The sequence below is a fragment of the Talaromyces proteolyticus genome (genome assembly GCF_021365285.1).
Source record: "Talaromyces proteolyticus strain PMI_201 chromosome Unknown BGW36scaffold_9, whole genome shotgun sequence".
NCBI classification, from domain to species: Eukaryota; Fungi; Ascomycota; class Eurotiomycetes; order Eurotiales; family Trichocomaceae; genus Talaromyces; species Talaromyces proteolyticus.
The window spans coordinates 2,006,175-2,031,095 of NW_025764285.1; the positions used below are offsets into that span (position 1 = coordinate 2,006,175).

The following is a 24,921-nucleotide window of genomic DNA, read 5'->3' on the forward strand; positions in this document are numbered from 1 at the left end:
TGAGCGAAGCAACAATCGTCCCATCCCATGAGTTCTTGTTTCGGCCAGTTTGATTCTATGCCGTATCAAATGCAATAGGGGAAAGAGTCATAAACGAATTATTACTGTGATAAGGAAGGCTACCACTAGTTGCATGGCTTCCATCACCATCTTGATATTTCAGGGAAATTACGTTTCTCCTGTCACGACCCCGAGAAACTACAGACAAAATGTTGATGTATAAGATTGATGTGCCTCAATTTATACTTTTGAATTACTGTAACTACACTCATTTACAGTTTACCGACTCGTTAGGCTTTTTATTAAGCTCATCCCACAAAGTCCGACGCCTCGCAATCTATCATCAATAAGATACTGTCTACGCCGCTAACGATTTCGGAGGCGAATAATTGGTGCAGCGTACATGTAGGTGCAGTAACTACAGCTATCAATCGCCATTCCGTGGGTATAAAGTGTGGTATAAAGTGTCCAAAGTTGTCTCGGCCCGAAGGTGCTATCTTCAATTTGCCACTGTCGACGATTCATGGAGTGGGACTAGATGTTAAACTCTATAACTACCATAGATATGGTATGTCATTCATTTAATTATCCGCAGCCACTAATGTATATTCATGGTTCCATAGAAAACTTCCAACAGTTGTGTCATAGTCGACGGGGTTGGAAACCCGAAATACTTTTCCTAGCGCCAACTGGTTGGAATACATATGCGGGAACGCTAGCTATAAAGCTCAACTACTACTCCAGTATTCCAGTCGAAAAATCATCAGCATCAGGATTATTCTTCGTTCATTACAATTTACCTCGCATTTGAGCACACAGTGAAAAAATCAACTGATATTCGGTTTGCATTGTAAAGATGTCATCTATACAACCCGATCAAACAATCACCTATAAAAAGATAGGGTCTCTTCAGATCCCAATGGATATCTATTTGCCAAAAAGTGCCAAAAATGCACCAGTTCTGCTTTGGTTTCATGGAGGTGGACTGCTGTAAGTCTCCAGGAATAGGCAGACGTGACTTTACATTTGACACCAGCCAGACAGGGACGTCGCGATCTGCTTGCTCCTCATATGCGTAATGGCGTACAGACCTACGGCTACGTATGTATCTCAGCAGACTATCGTTTGGCTCCGCAAGCCACTGTCGATGAGATTTTTGAAGATGTCAAAGATTGTATCAGTTTCATAAGGGATGAGCTTCCGACCCGTCTTGGAGAGGGTGTCATGGACCCAACTCGCCTGGCGGTGTCTGGAAGCTCTGCAGGCGGCTTTCTAACGCTTCTTGCCGGACTTTACATCGAGCCAAAGCCTCAAGTAATCATACCTATCTACCCAATTACCGATCCTTTGGGTGTTTTTTTCACAAACTCACAGCCAGCGCCAAACGGACGATACTCGGCATCACAAGAAGAAATGGCTGATTATCTCGATATCAAGGCGCCACCGATGGCTAACTGCGGCAAAGTTCCAGGGGATCCTCGAAGTCATATGTACGTCTACATGCTGAGATGCGCCAATCTAGCCAAGCTTTGGGGTGTTCCGGATGATAAGAGTGCAGCCCCATATAGAATATCTCGTAGGATTTACGAATATGGATTGCCTCCGACATATATTTTGCACGGAGATGTAGACACGGCCGTGAGTGTCGAGCAGTCGGATGAGGTGGCGGGCGCGATGGTGGGATTAGGCTTAACCGTCGAATACGAACGCCCTCATGGCGAAGACCACTTCCTGGACAATGGAGAAGACTATCAAAACAATGCGCTCTACTCGTTCATGATGCGGCATTTATAGACCTTACATATGTACTCAGATAGACGACTGATAGTTTATCTCCGATAATAGGACTCATATTAGCATCCAGAGAAAGACAACATTGAAGAAATCCATTAGCACTCACACCGAATAGCAAAACCTCCGACTCGGGCTAATTAGCAAAAAAAATCAAAATCGAACGGATCAGAGTAACCATGTCGAATCGTCGATAGCGTGAGATGTACACCCCGCCAATTACCGATGTCTGATCTCTTATCGTTTCCCCTCCTACACAGTGTGTAATTAGGCTATTTCCTTATCTCGGGATCGCAGAGCTCCGACCGGCGCTTTCCGGCTACTGCCCGTCTTCTATATAAGAAAGCTACCTCCCGCAGTTTGTTCGTCCTTTTCGTCATTCCTCCGCATTCACGTACGTATCAAAAGAACTCATTCTAGAAGCATTACATGGCAATGGCGGCCACTGCATCTGTCCAGCCTCTCCCCACTCCCGACGGATCAGCCATCAACTTCGGTTCCATAATTACTGGTCTGGATGTGGAGAATCTGTCTGGTGAGTCTAACCGATGAGAGAACACAAAGCGTAAAGCGTAAGGGAGCACTCCGTGGATCGGTAACCTCCTAGGGTAAGGTTGTCTCCAATTTAAGGCGCTTAAAGTCCTTCCTCGCTAATGTCTGTTGTATAGACGAAAACTTTCAACTCATCTATGAAACCCTCTATCGCACAAATGTCGTCGTGATCAAGTCCAAACCAGACATCTCGGCCAAAGCCCAATACGAGCTTACGCGGCGCTTCGATCCTTCATCGACAGCGTATGGTCATGGAAAGACACTTGATGCCAAGCGCAGTATTTTGCACCCGGACCTCAAGACTGTTCCGCACCAACCTCAGGTTCAGATTATCGGAAATGGATTTGTGAAAGAATATGAAGGCCTTCAAGACTTTACCTTGCGCCATCCTCACCACCGCACGTTCCATCGGGATGCCATCCCCGATGCCGACGACCTGCAGTTCACACGCTACTACAGATGGCACATTGACGCGGCGTTGTATGATCTGAACCCTCCCTTGGTAACCACACTCTTGGCAGTGTCGCTGCCTTCTAAACGCCAACAAACTGTTCGTTATGACGACGGAACTGGGGACGAGCTGGATGTCTCACTCGGTACCACTGCATTTGTCAGTGGGTACCAGATGTTTGACCGATTGTCGGAGGTGGACAAGGAATTTGTTCGGACTAGCAAGATCGAGTACGCACCTCATCCATATATTTGGATGAGTAAAGCGCGATCTCTTCCTACTGGTCTTGGCCTGTACTCCGAGAATCTCGAGCTGGATCAATCCGAGCTTCCGCCCATCGACCCAGCTAAAATTAAAGTTTTTCCTATGGTCTGGAAGAATCCGGTCACTGGCCAACTTGCCGTCCAGATTCATCCCTCCGCAATCCGTCGCATCCACCTCAAGGATGGCAAAGTAATTGACGATGTCGAGGAGGTTCGGAACATAGTCTATCGTCTGCAGCGGCCAGCTATTAGCCCAGAGTATGTCTATGCGCATGATTGGGAGGAGGGTGATCTGGTTTTGTTCAACAATCATGGTGTGCTACATTCTGTTGTTGGAGCATTCGACAAGGACGAAGTGAGGCTATTTAGGCAATGCAACCTATCCGCCAGTCGCCCGCCACTTGGACCTTAAGTTACCTTTTTTGATGATTCATATTGTTACATAGAACTAGATGAAACTTGATTCTCCACGATGGCTTGCTCAATCAATCTGAATGTACATATATAGTCGTAAGTAATAAATACTTTAGTATACGCGACTTTATGTCAATTTTGTTATCGGATACCACAACAACTTATTGCTATTAACATGTTAGCCGTTAGTGGTAATGTTATTCCCCAGGAGGATCATGTCCTTATAAGATGTCAAATTAGCTTCTAAACCGAATATATGAAAATGGAACGGATTCCTTTGAAGGCAGGAATAAAGCAAAATTAAAGAAACAGCCTGACTTTACTGTCATAAATCTAGTTTAATATTTAATGAGCTCATGCGTTGTCGAAATATATACCTTCTACTATTCACGCGAGGAGCAATGTTTAGACACACATGGATTTAACATCGGGCGCATCTACTTGAACGCATTGAGTTTATTTGCATATTAGATGTTTATTTTTCTTCATCCGACATTAAAAAATTACAATTTCTGGGCTTCACATTCACTTGCGGCGACTTTTGATTAAACTGAGCGGTCTTATTAGCAGGCACCACGCTACACAAATACTGACCCTCCTTCTTGAAGTTCCTAATAACATTTTGGGCGGCATCATTGATTGCCCAAAGGGTAAAGTTCTGTGCAACTTTGACATTTGTTGTATTGGCCCCGATCAAGATATGAGCTGGATTGAGAAGAGTATCGGTTGCGTTGTCAGTAGCGGCCGTGTAAATGCCAGTCTAGTTGATGCATAGATACGTTCCTCGGTCGATGAAGGTATATTCGCAGAGAGTAATAGCAGCAGTCAAAGCCTGAATGGGGTAGGCGATGTATTGGTGGGACCAGGTAGAGTAAGCTTTAGCCCAAGGCGCCTAAAAATTCTTGTGAGCCGAGATCACCGAATATGATGGGTAGAACCAAATGTTGAACTAACTTGACCGATAGCAAACCATAGCCGGCTCTCCTTGATGTTCATTGCACTTTTGTATCTGGATAGAAAGTGGGTGGACACAATAGTGTCTGATTGAGCTTTGGAATAAAAAGCTTTAAGAGCTTAGTGTATATATGTACTCAAGCATTTTCCGCTTTAGCATTAACGGTTACCTTAGCCGCTGTTTGCTAACCTGATTAGGAGATGAGATGGGATATGAACCCCCTAAGCGTCGAGCACAGATAGCGCCGATGGCAAAGCAAAACGAACGACTATTTCATCCTTGGCACCTAAAGGCTAACGGGGATTTAAGGGGGCCTTAACAACTATATGGCCCCCACGGTGGCCACAGACTCAGGACTCTCCTAGCCTAAGTTAAGGCTCAAAAGCTCAAACAGTTTTAAAAATTGATTTAAGAAACAAATAGCCGACCGAGAGCCCATCTCCTACTCAAATTTGTTATTTCAGATTTTTCGGGAGGAATCAAAGGGCCTCGATTATTCGTCGTTTCCATTCACAGAAAACTTAATTATCTTCGAAAACCTCACGAAGTGCAACTATGATTCTCAATGAGTTATGTAGTTATTTGTATTCTCGAGCGAAAATATCGATGGAGAAACGTCAACGGCCAACTGTTTGGCACTAGTTAATCAAGTCTTCTCTGTTATAGTGCATTTATGAGTGTAGCAACAAACCCGAATGCAGTGAGAAAACCGACGCTTCTTGCGTTGTGTAACGATATAGTGAGGCCGGTATGGACACTTGTCGCTGAAACTGTCGCACTGGCAGTTTGTGTTGCGCTAATTCTAGTTGTCGGTTTCGTCGACGACGCAATTACTGACGTAGATGGACTGGAGCAGCTCTTTACAGCTGCTGAACTTGTAACAGGATGGCTAATTGACGTTCCCGTTGAATTAATAGCCTTTTCTTTAAACCAGTTTACCACTATCGGCTTCCCTAAGCTGGTGTCGTTTAGGAACTGGGGGAGTGGGAAGTTAATTCTGTTGTAAGGGGTATCGGCATTGGTAGCGATGTAAGAAGCATATTTCGCCGGAATTTCAAAGTTGATATCCGGTTGACGAAAAAGTAATAGGTATAATTGTGTGTCGATCCGACTGGCTGTGGTTAGGGAGCAAGGTATTTGGCGATTTCAGCAGAGGTGTCGAGCTGGCCTTGTGCCGTAACATTGGCGTATAGCGTGTGGAGTATCACGTAGGTTGGGGAGGTGGTGTTATAATCTGGGTCGACCATCAGGACGACATACTTTGATTTTGAGTTTGTGTTGGATTCGTAAGACATCATAAGGTTAGCAATGGAGATATGGGGTAGCTTTTGTGTTTCTATTCATATTTCCTTCTCAGCATCAGGTCACTGCGTTGATTGCAAAACAGGAAGCATACCATCGGGTTTCAAATATTCCCCAGGAGATACAACTACATCATGGCCAGCCTCGCAGTCTCCCAATGACGATGAGAACGTCGTAGGTAATATCCAGTTTGGACTACCTATCACTGCCAATTCAGGAGGCACGTTGGTTGTATCCCTTCCCGTTACTGAAGTGAGAATGGTGAGGCACAAGCCTAGTAAGCCTAGGAAATAAAAACCGGGTGTGCCTTTCATTTTGTTGCCTGTTTTTCGTTTTTATTTGTCGTTTTGTTTGCGTAGTTTTCCTCGTGTTACACCAATATACCAGTGCTAATTGACTTGAACTAGTCCGGCTTGAATGGACGCAACCGAAGCGTGTAAGACTTCAACACTAAATCTAGACAATGATAATTTGGTAGAAAGATCTCGCCTTTATATAATTTCTGAGCTGTTAGTCTCGACTCTACAAGCTTTACAATTGATCCATGCTCTACAAGGGCTGAATATCCCCCGTATCCAATGAGAACAGTTCATGGACCAACATGTCACCAAAAGAAATAACCAACTAGACACCACGGGTAAACTAACAGTGACTAGTCAAGCGTAAAAGCCAAATGCAAAAAATGCTGAGATGAGACTAGCGGAAAGATCAACAGTGGCCATTAACGCCTTTTATCTTAGCTACTTAGATATCAGCAAATATAACTATTATAGTAATATAAAATGATGCCTCAGTAAATACTAATTTAAATATTTTTAAAATAGTCTGAAAAGTCTAACGTAAAAGTTAAGCGCAAAATATGCTGAGACTAGTAGAAAGATTCATAATAACTATTAATGCTGGGGGAATGCGATATTACAGTCCCGATACATTTCCAGCAATGTACCATTTATTGGATCAATGGCTGGATTCCTTTATATAGCTACCAGCTATACATTGTCAAGGTTTTGAATTAAAAAGGCATTTATTTATGTCACAATCACTTCCACATATCCTCAAACTTAGTACTATCATACGACACACGAGGTTCTGGGGTCTTTGCTGCACGGATGATATAATTTCCAAGGATACGTGAGCGGAACCCAGCCTCACAATATACAAAATAATACTAATGTCGCTGTCAGTGGCATCGCTGGAATTGAATAAAAAGATCGAGACTCACAATCCACATCCGTCGAAAAGCCTCCACATCTTCTTTTGACGCAACTGGATGAGTGGCTACGTAGTCCTCTCGAATTTGCTTCCAGTTTTGTTCAAAATTATTTTTCCAGGCCAGTAGGGTCCTTCCGTAATGCGGGCCAATGTCTTGTGCGTAAGTAATTTCCATTGTTCCCTTGGATCCCTCATGTAGAGAATGCGTTAGTAGATGGATAGAAGGGAGATAGCCACCAGGGAAGATGTATCGGTCAATGAATGTGTCAACAGGCGATTTATTATTCTTAAATGTCAGTGAATTGCACCTACAGATAGGGTGAATGAGTGCAAACCTTGCTTGTCATAGTAATCCCGTCAATGACCAAGAGACCCGTTTCCGAGTTTAACAATCGGGAAATAGTCGCAAAATACTTGTTGAAATACCTCTTTCCGACGTGTTCAAACATCCCAATTGAGATAATCCGGTCGTATCCTGTTTCTGGCACAGGGGCTTTCCTATAGTCACAAAGAAGAACAGAAACCTTATCCTGCACGCCTGCGTCTTGGATTCTTCTTTCTGCAAGAAGTTGCTGTTCCTTAGCAAGTGTCAACCCTGTTACCCTGCAGCCATATTTTTGTGTTGCCTTGATCATGACATCTCCCCATCCGCATCCAATTTCGAGCAAGTGATGGTTTGGTGACAGGTCGAGCCTTTTCAAGAGAAACTCAACTTTGCGGTCTTGAGCTGTTTGTAGCTTCTCAGCCTGATCCGCAGACCAGTGTGCACAGCTGTAGTTCATATCGGCCGATAGAAATGCTGCGAATAGTTGATTTGATGTATCATAGTGCGCCGATGCGTTGAGCCTGGCTTGCTCGACATTGTTTGTGGGCTTAAGGAAAATCCGCAACGCTGTCTGGGCGAGAACAAGCAACGGATTGCCAAATCTCAAAGACTCTTTGTTCATAAGATAAATCTATGTTGGATTAGCTGTATAGTGTGCTTATAGCTTTTGATTGCGACTCCTACGTCGAAAACAGCACTCAAATTCTCGCAGTCGATCTCTTGCAGCATGAAAGCTTCGGAAAACCCCTACCATGGCCACAAGATTACTAAAATTCTTTTTCTATGAAGTCGATATTTGACATACCAGGTCGAATGCGGTGCATATTCGAATCCAGAACCGAGGGTTGTTTACGTGTATTATTGCCTCTGGTGTCCCTCCCCTGGCTGAATCACCAGTTGTGATTCGCTCATCGCTGTGGTACCGTAGAATAAATATCAGTCTTCCTTTAGTTATAGAACCCAGTCTTTTGACAACAATGTGCTGCGCATAAGACTGCGCCAAAGATGGAGTGATGCCAGTCATTTGTATTTTGTTGTTTTACCTCAGAGCGCTTTTTGGAACAAAAAACTATGTTCTGAGTGACTTATTTAACTTTAGGGGATGGTCAACCCCGTAACTCCAACTGTACGTATGAGTTGGTCATGTTCGGCGGAAGAAATCCAATCAATTGATGGTGTCGGCTTCCCACATCAAGAAAATGCAGCTGATCCAGTTTGCTTGACGCAAGATTATGCGCTGGTATTTGTGAGCTTGTTACATATTTCCCATGGCACCCGATAGGCTGCCTCCCTTTGCCGGTAAGACAATGTACGAATGCGGATGAAACGGATACTGTAAAAGACCATATTACCAGTACCGACATAGGATCTAGACCTTCTTGTTGTAGCCGTGTAGCCCGACCACGTCACTACGGCAGTCATTGAAAGCTTCCCCGCATGCAGCCACGGTTCTCAATGGCGAGTAGGAGAACTGGTTGTTTAGTCTTTCTGCCTGGAACCCAATTGTCGCAGAGGCCTGAATAATCGGACATGCGCTGGAACCTTTTTCACGGTATTAAACGATTATTTCTGGCAACTAGCTAGTGCGATAAAGTATTCCCTGATCACCCGGTGTTGCAACATGCACTGCTTGTTGCCTTGAAGTTTGCTCGATTCGGCCAATATGGCGTCCCCTAATATAACCCTTGAGGAAATCCTCGGACCTTATAGGTTTGCGCATACTCTGCGCGTGATTTAGCGTAGGAATGTTTCATTGAAAGCATAATAAATATTGAAACTCATTAGCCGTATCTATGGTATTTTGTGGCGCAGATAAACTCCAATGAGAATATATACTCTAGCTCTGTAGAATAGCTAGGGTGCAGATCGCAGTAGACTTCCCAAAGGGCTGCGGGGACTAGGATATCCGCAATGGACCAAGCCGCAATTAAATACGTACAGCGAGGAACCATAATGGAGTAGATCAACACCGACTCGGGATATTTAACCTCAAGCATAATCGATTTCGTGTATTCAATATAAAAATTAGATTTAATGGTAAATACACAGATATATGTCGATAGGGTGGGTCGTCGCTCATTCTCAGGACCCAAAGCGCATTTCATCCATTTTATGACAGCCATTTATGCACCACTAGCGCCCCGATTGTGGCGAAATGGTTCGTATCCATCTTGTGCGGCATGCGAAACGGGCTGAGGTAGAGCAGGAAACATCGGTGTTGACTCGTGATTATTGTTGTACATCGCAGTAGGATCAACTGCAGACATTCCCATATATGGAGAAGCGACTCTTTCGTAAGTGTAAGGTACCTTTTCTGCAACAAGACCGCGACGGCCACTGCGGGATTGGCCTGAGCAGCAGCACGAACTAAATGCCCAAAACAAACCGCTGGCGATTGAGAAAGCGGCAGCCAGCCAAGTGACTGCAATCATACGCCCGCCCACACTTGCGTGGATTTGATAATCCTTGAGTGACGTATTGAAAAGACCGACAAGTGCGGCGTATAGGGCGGTTGATGTGATAGCGGCGGCAATGGTGAAAAATGTCGCGATCTTTGTCAACAAGTTGTTAGCAGCGGAATTTTTCTCTCCCATGAAGCATGAAGACACTTACCCCGGATACGAAACTTGTTATGCAGCTACCCAATCTGCTGAATATAGCTGATATCCCAACGAGCAGCTCCGCCACAACTGAAACAACTGCGATAACGTATGCGATGAACATCCACTTGGAGGCTTTCTCATATGCGCTCAACCCCTTTTGCAACGATTCCGGAAATAGGGTGTCAACACCAGTATCATTGAGCCCCCACACCTCACTGGGATTGAACCAGAACATCGCTTTACTGGAGGAGCAGTGATCAACCTTAAAGTCACCATTGGTAGTCTTGTTGCCAGTGCAGTACCCCCAGAGACCGACGTCGTAAAAATCACGGACTTCGGCATCTTTGTCGGCTTTTTCAAGAGCTTCGCCTAGCTCCTTTGCTCTGGTATCATTTTTGATGGCTGACTCAGCGAGATCGGCTAATGTCGATGATGTTGTAGCATTAGTTAAACTAGATAAATCGACCTGATGGCAGATGTTATTCATTTCGCCCTTGTTGAATAATTGTTGAAGGATTGTTGAAGGATTTGGAGAGGCATTACCCTTATGAAATAGAGCTCATTTACTGCTTCACTACTCGAATTTGTTGAGCCGATGCCAACGACAATGAGGCAAATGAGTGCGCCGATAGTCAAAATATAAGGCAGGACAATGCATGCAACTCGGCCAATTTTCCCCATGAAGGGCAACTTTGTTCGAAATTCACCAGTTGACCGAGATTTTGGGATTGGCCAACGGAAATAAACAATGGTTGCTGCAACCGTGACCACGAAATGGCTTGGGATTAGAGTGTCAAGGAGTGTCTTAAAGTGAGCTCAATGAACATTATGTACTGATGTAGAACGGGAGCTAGTTGGCATGGAACAGAAATAGCTTTCTACGGGGCGGAGCATTTAGATCGCACCCATGTCACTTAGTGGCAGCTGCAATCAGATCGGCATTTAATTAAACTAACTCTGCTTCCAATTTTTAGTCAGGGATAGAGCCCAACATGGCTGCCGGGTTCTATCTTAGCTGAAGAAAAAGTGGTTGTCTCATTGGCTATATGGGACAATTTCAATAATACTTAGCCCTTATGCATGATCATATGGCACTTTAAGTTTAGAGCCAGAGTCAAAATTAGAAATACTCTCGCGAAATAGCGGAATAAGGCTTAGCTCTTATGCATGATCATATTGGCCTTTAGGTCTAGAGTCGAAAGTAGAAATGTTTTCGCAAAATAGCGGCGACAATTAACATCCGATCAGCGGACTAGCATGGAGGCTCAAGCATGTTGTCACCCAACGTGTTGTCTAGCGTTCAGGTTCAGCTTGCGGGTCTGCGACATGGGGCTCCGTTCGTGACGGTTCATGGCTGGAACTAGACGGCTTCTATTGGTAAAGGATTTCGCCATGGGCTACTAAAACAGCTCAAACAAGCTGTTGGGCTGATTAAAAATCCTTAAGATTTCACAGCTAGGAACCTGTGCTTTCGAGAGCTGGTACTAACATTTAGCCGGCTTGCATTGGCTACATCGTAATTAATAATCCAATTTTAAAACAACGTGGTCTCACAGACTACAGCCGCAGCTTAGCGGCTTCTCCTAACTCTTCGTGTTGTTCTGATTACCGTGTTCGGTGTGTGATGCGTGGCGGCGTGAGCCTTCAGTCTGTGAGGAAGTCTAGCCTTCCTGTTGCTAATTTTGGTTTATTTATCAATTAGAAACTTCTCCACAAGGACCGTGTAATAGCAATTCTGTCAGTTGCAGTAGTGACTGATAGAATGGGGCCAACTTTGCGACTAGGGGTATTAGTATAGTCAAAGGTTGAATAGTTAAAAGGGTGCCGTTCACGGCGTCCAACAAGTTAGACAATTACCAATTGTCATTGACAACCACAAGACACTTTCGGTAACCATGCATTCCAATTTTCAAGCAATAGCGAGTGGGCTTGTAGTCATACTGGCAACAGGCGTCCTCGGCGCCTCTGAGGACCCTTGTACTGAGATAAGCAACAGCTACGCACGAGAGTCCAGCAGTCAAAAAAGGGTCCATGTCCCAGCACAACTGGCTGTGGACTGCTTGACATCAATGCCCTTTGATTCCGAGAAAGGGGTATCTTTCATTGATGAATATTCAAAGTATCTTGAATTCCAGTCGGATCTAGAGCTCCTAGCCAACCCCCCTCCTTCATCTTTGTCGAACAGGGTTGACCTGCGTGCCGGTTTGCAAAGCATCCGAAGCTACGCGTCTCGAGGCCTTTATTCCAACCAGTTTCACTTTGACTCTGACTTAATGGACCTTATAAACTCCGCCAATGATGGCCACCTGCTTATTACACCCTGCTCCTCCACTGCCTTCACGTTTATGGCTTCCGATCTTGTGCTTGTTTCTATTTCGGTTGATGGGGTATCTTCTCCACAAGTCTATACACAACGTACGTCTAGAAACCCTTTTTTCGTTCTTGTTTCCATTGAAGTCGATCCCAAACTAACATGATTCACCGTAGATGATGCAAAGCTGCTTGCTGCCGGGCTGAACGATATATCCCCGGTTACGTATATCAACGGCGTCGGCGCCGCCGCGTTGATTGAATACCAATCCCGGTTTCAGCGATTGCAGGACCCGGATGCCAGATATAACATGATGCTCAGCAACCTTCCATATAACGGACAAGGTGTTTCTAACAGCGAGCCATTCGCAGCTGAGACTGTCTGGCGCGAGACCAGCAGCTACTACTTGACATTTGCCAACCAGAGTTCTCAGTCTTACGACGTGCTAGCTGTAGTTACTGCCCCTGGCGGCTTTAGCTACAAGTCTGGTTCTGATCTTTTTGAAGGCTTGTGTGGTACGACAACATCGCCAACAACATCACCATCGGGAACACCATCGACATCTGCATCCGCTTCTGCGCCAGCGGTTCCTAGCAGCACATCCACTCCCCCGCCAACCACTTACCCAACCCCGGTAATGAGAGAGGAGCACAATTTAGTGGTAGGCTACTATCCCGATGAACCCGGTCTTGAAGACGTCGCTGTTCTCAGCGTTCCCACTTTTGAGACCGCAGACGCCACGGGCCTGGATGCTCTCGCTCCCTTTGCCGAGATTGCTCAATACTTTGTTGGAAACGCAACTTTAGATGGGAAAAAGAGAATTATCGTGGACGTTCAAAATAACGGCGGTGGCGTCGTTGATTCAGGATTTGCCCTCTTCAGCGTCTTCTTTCCGAACGAGACTCTCTATTCGGCGACACGTTTCCGAGCCCACGACGCATTGGACTTTATGGGTACCATTTTCAATGGTATTAACCCAGACAATGTCAGTGAAACTATCCAAGAAGGTCTTAGTAGTAGTGGACTTGTTGTTCAACTCATGGATAATCCCAATCAAGAGTCTACATTCGGCAATTGGAATGATTTCTTCGGCCCTTACGATGCGGATGGAATTCCATCTACTTCCCTAGTAGCCGAGTTCAATTTCGGCGTTGAGGCTAATCCTTCTACAAACCCAATCAACACCGACGGACTAGGTGGTGACTTGAACTCAATGACGCCCCCATTCGCTCCAGAGGATATCATCGTCTTGACTGATGGCCGGTGTTCTTCTACTTGCACCATATTCACCGACCATATGATCTCAAAAGGAGTTAAAACTGTTGCTATGGGCGGTCGGCCCAGTTCCAATCCCATGCAGGCTATCGGTGGAATTAAAGGATCTCAAGTTGAAGTTCTATCAAATATCGACACCGGTTCTCAACTTGCTGTGTCCCTCCTTAACGGTTCGATTACAGCCGGGACACCCCTTCTCACCACAGAAAACATGACACGATTTGAGAAAGTCATGCCTATCCCTCTGGAGAACTTTCCATTACCGCTAGCAGCTGGTGACAGGAATAGCATCAATTACCGAAATACGTACACTAAAACTGATGAAACCACTCCAACTCAATTTGTATACGAACTTGCGACATGTCACTTGTTCTATACTGCTCAGACTTTGGTAAATCCTGCGGTCACTTGGGCGCAGGCTGCCAATGCAACTTGGGGCTCCGGATCTTGCGTCGGTGGCATTCAGGCGGGCAACAGTATTGGCTCGCAGAGTTTCGATGACAATGTCAGTTCTAACAGCGAGAACGACAGTGTGTCCTCTCCTGGAACGCACACTGCTCTTGGGTTGTTGTTAGCTCTTGGATCAGGTATGGACTGAGTTTATCAATAAATGATCAGAGGTTGTACATAGATTTCTTTCATGATATTATTTTCTGGTTTCCATGGCATCTTTCGTCAGTTTAGGAGCATCTAGGTACTGAATTAGCGATTTCTATTATTTCAGAACATCTTGCTCTCAGGGTCTCTCAAAAGCGCATGATTTTACAAATTTGTAGTATTTAATGGGACCCAATTTCAAATATTCCCGTCCTATGCATATGGTGTCTCAATGTGACGATTGCTTCTTCTTGGTATATGAATATTGTATCCTGTTATACATCTTTCATTAAACATTATTTCTTATATTATCGGTGCAACACTAACTGTCTGCTGGACTGGTATTTTCGTGCAAGGATGCCGAGAATTTGAGGTGACGACTTGATGAAGTCAGTTAACTACCATTAAAACGTGACACGTCTACATATCAATTGATGCAGACTACAAGACTCCAAGTCCCGTGTATATATCTCGACGTGAACACCACATCACATACATCAATGTACTACATGAATATGAGCAATTAATAGGGCTAGATGTCAATGTATCAACTGCTATCAGTTGCAAGGTTGAAGGAACCCGAAAACTGAATCAAGCCGCAAACAGGTCCTATTTCAATTTGTATATTTAGTTACGTACACATAGATATATGCACTCGTGGTGATCTTTGTTAAAATCAACATATGAATCTAGATTAAATAGGCTTGAGGGTCAACTGGTTTCTTATGTTTTCTCAGTGTTGGTGTTCCATTACGTATGGAGTTTATGAACTGACTAATTACAATCTGGGATTCTATTAATAATTATGCCAAAAAAAGTTTTCTAGACGTGTAACACGCTGGTGTGATGAATCGATGCTCGGATAAATCTTTAACAATGCATGAGTGTGGCGGAATTAAAGTGGTCCGGATGGCGTCATGCTGAATTAGTGCCGTCCTGCATCCGGATAGTTCACGCGGCCTGGCCTTAATTTCATTGGCGTTAAATACCTAAAGCGCCAGGGAATCCTAGCAAACAGCGAAGGAAAATCTTGCTCATTGCTGTCGATAGATGTTAAAAGTTGCGGATCGTCAATGGTTTCAAAGGCCCAGAGAGGCCGATGTTTTCTGAGATCGTGCAGACATCCCGGATATATCCGTTGCCAGCGGATATACTCATCGATCGATGCCGGTTCCGCCGCCGTCAGTATCAATCAGCACTGAAAAGGAGACTTAATAATGGTAGATAATTGGGGTGAGAATCTCTAGGCCGCCCCATCATCAGGATGCGTTATCCTGTCTGTAACGTCAATGCTTTAATAAATGGGGATGGGCTGGCTTCTCAACTTTGAAATGTGAGGGATCCTCAGATATAACCAAAAAACTTATCTAGAGCCAATTGGTACAGCTAGAAGAAAAGAAGGAAGAGGGGTGCGCTACTTCCGTTCTTTTAGAAAAGACATCGATAACCCGCGTTCTCTTTTCTACCTTGATCCAGATCGTTTTGCAATCACGATGGACGATTCAGACGACAGCAGCGTTCTCGAGGCACAAATCACCCGAACCGATTCAATAAAATCTCAAGTCCAATCTTTTAGCCGTACTCACGAGTTCTTTTTTATCGCTGTCGTGTGTTTGGCCCAGTTCATGACGCAAGCCGCTCTCGGCGCCTGTTTATCACCATTGACCATCATCGGTGATAATCTTCACGTTAGCGACCCTGGAATTCTGAGTTGGCTCATTGCCGGCTACTCCCTCACCGCTGGCACATTTATTCTCTTCTTTGGCCGGTGTGGTGACTTGTTTGGATACCGTACTATGTTCATTCTCGGCTTCTTCTGGTTCTCGCTCTGGTCCATGGTTGCCGGTCTCAGTGTTTATTCAAACTATATGCTTTTCATCTTCGCTCGCGCGCTACAAGGCCTCGGTCCAGCCATGCTGTTCCCCAATGCCTTAGCTTTGCTAGGATCCACATATCCTCCAGGTATGAAGAAACGCATGGTATTTTCTTTATTCGGCGGGATGGCACCAAGTGGCGCCGTTGTAGGTGCTGTATTCGCGGCTCTCCTGTCGGAACAGGCCTGGTGGCCGTGGACATTTTGGTGCATGGCAATTTATTGCCTGATTTTGGCCATCGCTGCCGTCGCCGTGCTCCCTTTTACACACAGTGTACCCAAGCACTTGCAAGCTCGGGATATGTTTATTGAGTTAGATGTAATTGGTGCGGTCTTGGGTGTTGCTGGCCTGGTGCTGATAAACATCGCATGGAATCAAGCGCCAGTTGTGGGATGGTCAACCGCCTATGTCTACGTACTCCTCATTGTTGGCGCTCTTCTCCTTGTCGGATTCATCTTCTACGAAATGAAACTGGCTCCCAAACCGCTCATTCCATTTCATGCGCTGAATCCCGACGTATCTTTCATCCTCGGATGCGTGGCCTGCGGCTGGGCCAGTTTTGGGATTTGGATTTTCTACTTGTGGCGGTTTTTGGAGAAGATCCGTGGCCTGACACCGCTACTTGTATCCGCCCAATTCGTGCCAGCAGCACCATCCGGATTGACCGCTGCCTTTGTGACCGGTTTTCTGATGAGTAAAATGCGACCAGGATGGATAATGCTTTTCGCCATGACGGGGTTCACCGTAGGAAGTATTCTTTTCGCGATTTCACCGATTGACCAGACATACTGGGCACTTACATTTGTTTGCATTTTGATTATGCCGTGGGGAATGGACATGTCCTTTCCTGCAGCAACTGTAATACTGTCTGACGCAGTCGGGCGGCGGCATCAAGGGATAGCAGCATCTTTGGTGACAACTGTTGTGAATTATAGTATATCCATTGGCCTCGGATTTGCTGGAACGGTTGAAGTTCACGTCAATAGTGGAGGCCAGACATTCAACGACACCCTCAAGGGATATCGCGGGGCATCTTACATGGGCATTGGACTCGGTGTTCTCGGGATAGTGCTTAGTTTAGTGTATCTGGTGAAAAGTGCTAGACGTCCCAGCCTGGTGAAATAGGCTTGCCATGATGACCCTGTATATCAGAATCTCACGCCCATTTGGACGGTATTTCCATATTATCGATATTGTGTGTAATTTTAATTTTAATTATAATGCAGATCTCAATAGATGAACACGAAGTCGTGCTTTAGGCTCCAAATATGGATGCCGAACCGTCAAAGTTGAAAGCTCAGAATACGAGCCATGATATATCATTGCTTGTTTGAATGTAATAAATTGTCGGCGCCAATATGAGGGCTAGCAAGTTGCTTGATCGCCCCCATTAGCCGTAAGAAGTAAAAACTTGATACAAAAAAGTAGCCAAAATCAATAACGGTGGTAAAACGTACGAATTGTGAACGACAGGCGATTGTGAGAAGTCACGTGATATATATGGAGCCATGGGCTCCAGCCTTTCCCCCAGATGTCGTCCATGGTGGTGCAAATGCTAGAGCCAGGGAACGCCGACGATATCTATGTAGATAAATCACGTTTAATCATCCATTGAACAGTTGAAGAGGAAGAAGATGATGGATATTCAGTCACAAAGGAAAGTTTGATTTCAGCTCAAGGGCTAAATATAGATAGTGTCTATTTGTCGAATACCTCGTCCTCGCTCCAATAGTATACACAACCCGACACACATGCATACACAAAAAAATCCCATTACGTCTAATCCTTCCACTTTTGAAATCGCTTAGAGACTGTACATCTAGTCGGTAGCCTCGGCGCGACCGGCCTTGGAGTTCAAATACTCATTTCTGAGCGTAACAGTCAGCATCAAAGTTATTCCAGCAGCCATATATTTGACGCATAAATGGCCGGGTATGCAATGTATTCTAGGGGACCATACCGTTCAATGGCCCAGTCCATGAGGGAGTACGCAACGACGAAGGGGGGTACAACGTAGAGTACTTGGTGACGGAAGCGGCGGAAGGTGTTGAAGATGGCGGTGTGCCAGAAGTTAGGGAACAAACGTTGGCGGTTAGGCGACAAGGTGTAGGATGCAATACCCTTTTGAGGGAAGTAGTCTAGGAGTAGCCATAGCGTGTTAGCGTTGTTCAGTGTTGCAAGTCGGTAACCGCAGCCGCAACAGCATCCGTTGCGAGTCGTCATGGAGTCGGCGGCGCTCATTTAACATTCCAACAGTCGAAAGAACAGGAGCTCTTTCTACTATGACAGAGGAGCAAGAGAAACATACTGGCATCACCCCATGTACCAACCCAGCTACCGAGTAAAAGAAGTCAGATTAGCATATTCATATCCCGAATCGCACAGATTTTCATCGGCACTGGTAGAAGTGGACGATGAGAGAGGGGAGACATACTGTCCGTGTTTGGGATCGAGACCGCCACCCATTGCGAAGAGGCTGTGATATAGAGATCAATTGCAAGGGAATAGAAAATGCGACGAGTCGAAGCGAACGTCTTTCTCTCTCGACGACTGTTGTCACTTGCCGGTGTTCGCCAGTCCAGCAGCCTAACCGCGTTCGGGGGTCAAGAGGTGCATCACGTGATAGTACTGCAATGGACCGCTGCTGATTGGCCGGCTATCGGGAAATGTAGGAACCGCTTGGCTGGCCAGCTTAGTTTGTTCGAAGGGGCAAACAGTGCAAACATCCGCTGCATTATTGATTATTGTTTATGGTCTTCCACAAGAATGCAATTAATTATTCATAACGAGATAACTAGCGAGCATCGCGCGTATAGCCCAGGGTTTCACGGTAGTGAAAAATACGCCTTGCACTCGGGTTTTTCTGTTGATGACCTGCAGGGCCGGCTGAAGAATGGCGTTGTGAATTGAGATCGTCTCGGAAACTTGATGACTGAGATCTGGACAACGCGCCACACGCTAGCTGGTAAATGTACATCGGAGAATGCATGAACCAGTAAGCAGGAAATAACCTGTGGTTTTTGTATGTCGGCCCGACGGTCTCGTCGGCGAGACCGGCATTAGTGTTGCGCGTCTGCCCTGCATGGCCAATGATGCACTCGCACTGAAGTAAAGAGTCGAGGCACATACTAAGTGTAGATGCATGCATATGCATATGAACAGCGACTCATGTGAGCAAATCAGCCAGCCACCTGACTCTACTTGTATTTTCGCCTGTACAAATTTTCTCTTCCCTCCTTTCTCCCGCATAGCAGAGTGAGCAGATATTTCATACTGGGGCTGTGCTTCACTAAGCAATGAAACAACAGCCTATGACAACACAGAATGTGTTCTAATACAGAAATGAAGTACATTACACAGTAATAACGGCACTTACTAGTGGGTGATGCTAAGGTATATGGATATTCAGTAAAGACGGCTGATTGCTAGTGGGATAATGCACTGCTGAGGTGGCAGGCATGTGTCAGCTGGCAAGAACATGTTGATATCGTACGAAATAGATGGTGTGAACAGGTGTATTGTGGCTTGCGCAGTCTAGGTAATGTTGAGATTCTGTGAATGATTTTATGGGTATAAAGCTGCCCCGAGAACCCGACAAAAGACCCTCACCAGGATCCATGTGTATATCTCAGGAATATCAACACAATGTCAGCCTGCCTATTAGAAACACAGATAAACCCTGTTGTCGCTACTATCAAAGCGAGGGGAAATGCGAACTCACCTGCCGATGGCGGACCATACGATGACAAAGAACCATATCCCGAAAAGCTACCCGAAAAGATTGGCTTCTGGAGTCTAAGGTTACCAGTCAAACAGCAACAAGATATACGTGCAACACCTTATTCCGGATACGCGGAAGCTCGCACTTTACTACCGGATCAGACCAAAACCAGCTGGGAACATATCTTGGAAATTGGGGTTGACAAACTCAACACAGTTTTTAAGGAGGTCGAGGATCCGACCGCTGTAACCTCCAGGAGTGCAGTTGCTGGCATTGTGCTTTCGCCTGATCTTCAGGTCTGGCGTGAAGAGCAACATAGGGCGGGTCGGATCCTTCCTTCTAAAGGATATGGATTGACGCGAACCTCAAATACAGTAATTGAAGCTCTCGGTATTGGGGACTTGCCACCACCACTCCTTACGAATGCTGCTCTATTCGGGTCAGGGATTGCGAATTTCCTTATTGGCGCAATTGATTCCAAGGTGTTACTGTCGAATTACTGCGTTGACATGGGATTCTTTTATGAGCATGGCTACGATAAAGTCTTTCCAGAGTATGAGCCTATTATTAGATGGGCAGCAACAGATCGTTACGCCATGGCAACCGCTGGCGGTACGGAGCGCAGAGTTGCAGCGGAGATGGGACTCGAATACATACGGAAAAAGATCTCGTTAGAAGATGGCTCTGTAAGAAACCTGTCCAACAAGACGGCCAAAATGACGAGGAAAGAAGCAATAGCAGTCAATGTCTGCGAGTGCAGTCTTCTTGGAATGGCTGCCGACATGATAGCACAGGGCCACGATAAAGGAACTATTATTAATGATTTTGCATTTGGGTCGCCCGGTACTGATGTGATTGACGTTGGGTCCGATATTCACAACTCTGAACTGTTCAACAGCTTTCTTAATACAGGAGATGTTACGAGCAGCGGGGTTGTCACAGAGGAATCTCTGAGGCGGGTATACGACGCTTACGCGCATAGTTGTGCCCGCATGTTTACAGAGCGGTGGTCGGATCCAGGAGCAAAGATGTGTTCTATGCTATTTACATGGCACATCCAAAACAACCGGCACGAGTTTCTTCGGCGGGCTGTCCTTGGTTACCCTAAAGTGCGTAGCGAACATACCCTTGGTCAGAGGGAAGCCGACATTGACGAAGTTTTCGACGAAGAACTACATACAACAGGGTTCAGTCGACCTCTTGTCAATGCCTGCAATGGTGATGTAATTTGTGATCATGTCCATGAACAGTTCCAGAAGTCTGGCGGAAACCCGTTACTGAAAGAGCTGTGGTTCTATCTCAGCGAAGGACCATTGCAGTACGCTTCTTCAGGGGTCGTGGATGCCATTAAGGAGGGCCAACTTGCGGAGGGTTCAAGAATTTCAATGGCGAGAGCATACGCAGGCGGAATGGTGGACGACCTGGTTTGGTTTCTAGCCCATGCGAGTCAGCACGCATGGCAAGTCAATTATCTTTTCGAGGCTGCCATGTTTGGAAGTCTCCTTGATGACGGTGGTTTGGAAGGGAAGCTAGATAGATTCACGTAGACGTGAAATTCATTCAATCAATAATTAATCAGGGAAGCATGTCTTGGACTCAGTGTTAGAGACGATCGTGTTGAACATCCTAGGCATCCATATTCTATTTCGGGGTGTGTCAATCATATATATGTAATTGCAGCTCATTGGGCGGCATCGGCAAGCTTAAGCGGCGCTTGCTATTTTTGCGTGCGGCTCCAGGCTTAGCCACCCTTGCGGGGATGCCTATTGCTTGCTTGCATTGAACCTGCTTCAGGCTGCTATTTATTTTCGCATTTATTTAGTTCCGCATGCTCCGGTAGTTTCCTCCGAACATTCAATAAAAATTCTGCAATTATTGTCTATTTACGTCAATCGTCAGTTCGAATCAACTTCTTAACAGTTTATCTCGCAATCCGTTTGAAACATGAACGGAAACAATAAATACGGCGATGCCGACCTAGAACGAGGACAGGATAGCTATGGTAAGGCCGAAGGAGTCAGTCCCCACTACTGGATTTTTCTGACCACAGATACAGAGTTGAAAGAGAACTATAATTCCACCACAAGGGAGATTTTAGACCAATGTCGACGAATCAATACGGAGATTGCGAAGCTGCGCCAGAAGCGCGAAAGACAGCTTCACACTGCACAACAAGCGGTGCTCGACTCTAGCAACGGTGCCACCGACCGTCAAACTCGTCGTAGTCTAGACATCATAGAAAGCGAAATAATGCAGATGCTGCAGCAGACTAGGAGTTTTTTGAATGATTTGAAGGAGAATCTGCAACGGAACCACGATTCTTCTACTATGGCAGGCGTGTCAACTTTGACTTATCCTCAAGTCGGCTTGGTGGGCCGGAATTTGGAGGAAGAGGTTCAGCAGTTACGGAAGTCACAAGTTGAATTTGATCGTACGCTGAGGGACCAAGTGCGTAGACGATACGAGATTGCCAATTCGACAGCAACGAGTCAAGAGATTGATTCCAGTGTTGAAAATGTCATGAGTGGCCAGATTCAAGTATTCCAGGTATGAATGGTGATATGATTTTTGTTGACCAAGAAGCTAATAATGCGTCTAGTCAACCCAGGGTGGCCGAAGACAGGGGGCAATGGGCACACATCTAGCAGTGGTCGACAGATCGGCAGCTATTCGAAAAATTGAAGATGATTTGATTTCTCTAAGCCATGTTTCGCAAGAAGTTTCCGAGCTTGTCCAGCGACAAGAGCCTATGATCGAGGAAATCGACAAGAATGCGCAGGTCACCCAGGAAAACATAGTAAAAGCCAATGACAACCTTATCAAAGCGATTTTCAGTGCAAAGAATGCGAGGAGGTATAAGTGGTACATACTTTTGGTTTGCCGTAAGTTTGCTCTTTTCCTTTGACTTCTGAAGGAAAGACTGACTGTTGTAGTGACAATCCTGGCAGTTGTTATAGCAGTGCCAGTCGCCTGGTGTGAGGTCAACCATGCTTGCGGTGCAAAGTAACCATTCGTGACGAATTAATCGGCTATTCAACCCGACTTTGATCATGTTATTTATCTTTTTGCACTATTTGATACACCTTTTTGGAGTGGAACTGTCATGTTACCATGATCCTTTGACGACCATAATACTATACTTTTGCTTAATGCTTAATGCTTAATGCTTGATAATGGAGTAGAAAACTCTAGAGAAATTTTCTTTTATACATTACTGCATATCTGCAACGGAAGAGTGAAGATAGAAGAGTAAAGGCACTTATATTCTATCGTTGCTTCATTGATAGATCATTAAATAGCTAGATATGAAACAAGACTATTGGTGGAAGGTATTTACATGCACTCATTTCCAGTATATTCAAGTATCGGAAACCTTTAGAACAGCAATTCTCCACATGAACCACTACTGAACGACAAACGATTCTGAATGACTTTTATACAGTTTACTAGAATCCAGAACCTCACCAGTTGAGGAGCGAATGAAATCAATTTGCAAGTGCTGCAAGTCAATGAACTTGATTGTTGCGTAGCTGAAATCTTCCGCATATGCAAATGCAGTATACGAAGGCTCTGATCCCACAGACGTAGGACCTTCGATATTTCCAGCGCCTCCAGCGACGATGTACATGGGAGCTGTGGGATCATTCAACCCCTTGGGATCGGCAGTGTTATTGTACACTGGTTGAAAGCGCTGAGAGTTGTGTTGGTGACCGAAAACGCCGAGGTCCACACCGTACTTATTGAACAGGCCTTCAAATGCCGTTTGACAAGATGTGCATGCGCCTGTACCGGTGGTGTACCAGGGGCGATGGCCAGCGACGATGACCCAGGGTGTTACACTGCGATCAACACTAGCAAGATCCGCTTCCAGAAAATCCAGCTGTTGATTGGGCTGACCGAAGGGTCCGCCACCCAGGTGCGATGAGCCGCTTTGTGTATCTGGGGCATTAGGAAAGTCGGTCTCGGTATTGATCATGGTGATGTGTACCATTCCGTATTCAAAGGAATACCAGAATGGTGGTTGGGCTAGTGACTTAGCCTGCTGTGCAAGTGTCTGGGCGGTTTTGTTGGAGGATGATGAAGCAAATGAGGTGGGCATCGTGTTTCCAAATCGGTGGAGAAAATCGGTGAAATTCTTCTGGCCCTCAGGACAGAGCCCTGCAGTGTAGGGGATTTCCTCACAAGCAGCTTCATGGTTTCCCGGGCTGGCCATATAGGGCTTGAGGCCGGAGATCGGGGCTAGCTGGTCATAGAATTGCTCAAGAATGGCCTGGTAGGCATTCTTGCCGTCCAAAAGGTTTTGAATCTTGAGCTCCCAGTCATCAGCATAAGCAAAGTCACCCGGGTGGATGATGAGCTCGTAGTCATCCACAGTCTGGGCAAGACGATAGATGGTTGTATGATTCAAAACTGGATTGACCGATGGGATTTTGTCCTTCTTCGAGGCATTATCCGAAACCGTGAATCCGTCGGGTCCGTACACACCCAAGTCAATCACAACATCCAAGCTGAACGAGGTCTTGTCGCCTGGTGTGCGTGGGCTGAAGAAATGGTCAATGGTAGAGTTCCCCGATACGATTTTGTAGTAATAGGTTGTCGCCGGGGTCAGGCCGGTGAGCGTGACAGCGTTCGAGTATGTGCGCGACGTCGCGTACGTGGTAGAAATGGTCGAACACACTTGTGAATCTAGGCTATCGGCAGACGTGCCATATTCAACACAAGATTGATTAAGCTGGGTGTATGTGTTCCAACCGACCGAGACAGCTTTTTCTAATTAGCTCAACTTGTCAAAACGAAAGGCCGAGGCACATGGAGTACTCACCAGTGGGACCGACCACTGCAAGGCGCTGTTGGTAGGGAGTGGTCAAGTCTTTCGGAATAGTTGGATATTGATAGGCTAGCACGCTCGCAGCCAGCGCCGGCAGAGCCGTGACCAAGGCAAAGGAGCTGATCATAGCAACAGATTCGATGCTAATCAGTCAGAGCGCAATTTATTGCCAGGCAGTCTGATCGTATACATGGACTGATGCTTGAGGGCGGGGGACGCCTCTAGAAATATGACAAGAGCAGCAAAAAATGTCCAGCACGTGGGCTGAGCTTCCACGACTGATCGTCGCGGCGATTGCACTAAAACAGTGTGATCCGTCGTCTAATTAACACTGCCTAAGGGGAAGTAGTATAGTAATGAAGTAGCATTGGTGCATTTCTAATACGCGGCCAACCAGGGGTGCGATGGATGATTTAGGCAGGTCAAAGAGCTTTCCAGGCGGGGCTC

At 45.8% G+C, this 24,921-nt stretch overlaps 12 protein-coding genes across 12 annotated transcripts; 6 read left to right on the plus strand and 6 right to left on the minus strand.

Moving 5' to 3' along the window:
- The first annotated feature begins 455 nt into the window (after positions 1–455).
- Positions 456–1,984, plus strand: BGW36DRAFT_218894 (Alpha/Beta hydrolase protein). Its single transcript, XM_046209993.1, has 2 exons — positions 456–990; positions 1,041–1,984. Exons 1-2 carry the CDS (start codon positions 857–859, stop codon positions 1,792–1,794), a joined length of 888 nt encoding a protein of 295 aa, XP_046069945.1. The 5' UTR covers positions 456–856; the 3' UTR covers positions 1,795–1,984.
- A 146-nt stretch (positions 1,985–2,130) lies between these two features.
- On the plus strand, positions 2,131–3,766 carry BGW36DRAFT_384650 (uncharacterized protein). Its single transcript, XM_046216821.1, has 2 exons — positions 2,131–2,326; positions 2,460–3,766. Exons 1-2 carry the CDS (start codon positions 2,221–2,223, stop codon positions 3,467–3,469), a joined length of 1,116 nt encoding a protein of 371 aa, XP_046069946.1. The 5' UTR covers positions 2,131–2,220; the 3' UTR covers positions 3,470–3,766.
- Positions 3,767–3,944: 178 nt separating this feature from the next.
- BGW36DRAFT_384651 (uncharacterized protein) lies at positions 3,945–4,536 on the minus strand. The gene is made up of 2 exons (XM_046216822.1): positions 4,426–4,536; positions 3,945–4,363 (listed from the first exon to the last, which is right to left on the minus strand). Exons 1-2 carry the CDS (start codon positions 4,465–4,467, stop codon positions 4,232–4,234), a joined length of 174 nt encoding a protein of 57 aa, XP_046069947.1. The 5' UTR covers positions 4,468–4,536; the 3' UTR covers positions 3,945–4,231.
- Positions 4,537–5,547: 1,011 nt separating this feature from the next.
- Positions 5,548–6,042, minus strand: BGW36DRAFT_430292 (uncharacterized protein; the record flags this gene model as incomplete). Its single annotated transcript, XM_046220825.1, has 2 exons — positions 5,548–5,762; positions 5,823–6,042. 2 exons carry the CDS (start codon positions 6,040–6,042, stop codon positions 5,548–5,550), a joined length of 435 nt encoding a protein of 144 aa, XP_046069948.1.
- A 548-nt stretch (positions 6,043–6,590) lies between these two features.
- On the minus strand, positions 6,591–8,557 carry BGW36DRAFT_384653 (putative methyltransferase). Its single transcript, XM_046216823.1, has 5 exons — positions 8,071–8,557; positions 7,950–8,012; positions 7,276–7,896; positions 6,951–7,226; positions 6,591–6,896 (listed from the first exon to the last, which is right to left on the minus strand). The coding sequence occupies exons 1-5, from the start codon at positions 8,287–8,289 to the stop codon at positions 6,768–6,770; spliced, it is 1,308 nt and encodes a 435-aa protein (XP_046069949.1). The 5' UTR covers positions 8,290–8,557; the 3' UTR covers positions 6,591–6,767.
- A 570-nt stretch (positions 8,558–9,127) lies between these two features.
- Positions 9,128–10,759, minus strand: BGW36DRAFT_384655 (uncharacterized protein). Its single transcript, XM_046216824.1, has 3 exons — positions 10,412–10,759; positions 9,879–10,334; positions 9,128–9,817 (listed from the first exon to the last, which is right to left on the minus strand). The coding sequence occupies exons 1-3, from the start codon at positions 10,547–10,549 to the stop codon at positions 9,389–9,391; spliced, it is 1,023 nt and encodes a 340-aa protein (XP_046069950.1). The 5' UTR covers positions 10,550–10,759; the 3' UTR covers positions 9,128–9,388.
- Positions 10,760–11,763: 1,004 nt separating this feature from the next.
- On the plus strand, positions 11,764–14,052 carry BGW36DRAFT_430295 (uncharacterized protein; the record flags this gene model as incomplete). The annotated part of the gene is made up of 2 exons (XM_046220826.1): positions 11,764–12,283; positions 12,356–14,052. 2 exons carry the CDS (start codon positions 11,764–11,766, stop codon positions 14,050–14,052), a joined length of 2,217 nt encoding a protein of 738 aa, XP_046069951.1.
- Positions 14,053–15,049: 997 nt separating this feature from the next.
- On the plus strand, positions 15,050–17,233 carry BGW36DRAFT_384658 (major facilitator superfamily). The gene has a single exon (XM_046216825.1). The coding sequence runs from the start codon at positions 15,545–15,547 to the stop codon at positions 17,048–17,050; it is 1,506 nt and encodes a 501-aa protein (XP_046069952.1). The 5' UTR covers positions 15,050–15,544; the 3' UTR covers positions 17,051–17,233.
- A 511-nt stretch (positions 17,234–17,744) lies between these two features.
- Positions 17,745–18,391, minus strand: BGW36DRAFT_430297 (putative ubiquinol-cytochrome c reductase complex ubiquinone-binding protein QP-C precursor; the record flags this gene model as incomplete). Its single annotated transcript, XM_046220827.1, has 4 exons — positions 17,745–17,793; positions 17,886–18,063; positions 18,234–18,259; positions 18,360–18,391. 4 exons carry the CDS (start codon positions 18,389–18,391, stop codon positions 17,745–17,747), a joined length of 285 nt encoding a protein of 94 aa, XP_046069953.1.
- Positions 18,392–19,570: 1,179 nt separating this feature from the next.
- Positions 19,571–21,193, plus strand: BGW36DRAFT_362096 (uncharacterized protein; the record flags this gene model as incomplete). The annotated part of the gene is made up of 1 exon (XM_046214337.1): positions 19,571–21,193. One exon carries the CDS (start codon positions 19,571–19,573, stop codon positions 21,191–21,193), a length of 1,623 nt encoding a protein of 540 aa, XP_046069954.1.
- A 269-nt stretch (positions 21,194–21,462) lies between these two features.
- Positions 21,463–22,840, plus strand: BGW36DRAFT_384664 (SNARE domain protein). Its single transcript, XM_046216826.1, has 4 exons — positions 21,463–21,648; positions 21,703–22,193; positions 22,246–22,528; positions 22,580–22,840. The coding sequence occupies exons 1-4, from the start codon at positions 21,591–21,593 to the stop codon at positions 22,651–22,653; spliced, it is 906 nt and encodes a 301-aa protein (XP_046069955.1). The 5' UTR covers positions 21,463–21,590; the 3' UTR covers positions 22,654–22,840.
- Positions 22,841–22,888: 48 nt separating this feature from the next.
- On the minus strand, positions 22,889–24,860 carry BGW36DRAFT_324735 (Metallo-dependent phosphatase-like protein). Its single transcript, XM_046212707.1, has 2 exons — positions 24,469–24,860; positions 22,889–24,410 (listed from the first exon to the last, which is right to left on the minus strand). The coding sequence occupies exons 1-2, from the start codon at positions 24,599–24,601 to the stop codon at positions 23,050–23,052; spliced, it is 1,494 nt and encodes a 497-aa protein (XP_046069956.1). The 5' UTR covers positions 24,602–24,860; the 3' UTR covers positions 22,889–23,049.
- Positions 24,861–24,921: the final 61 nt, after the last annotated feature.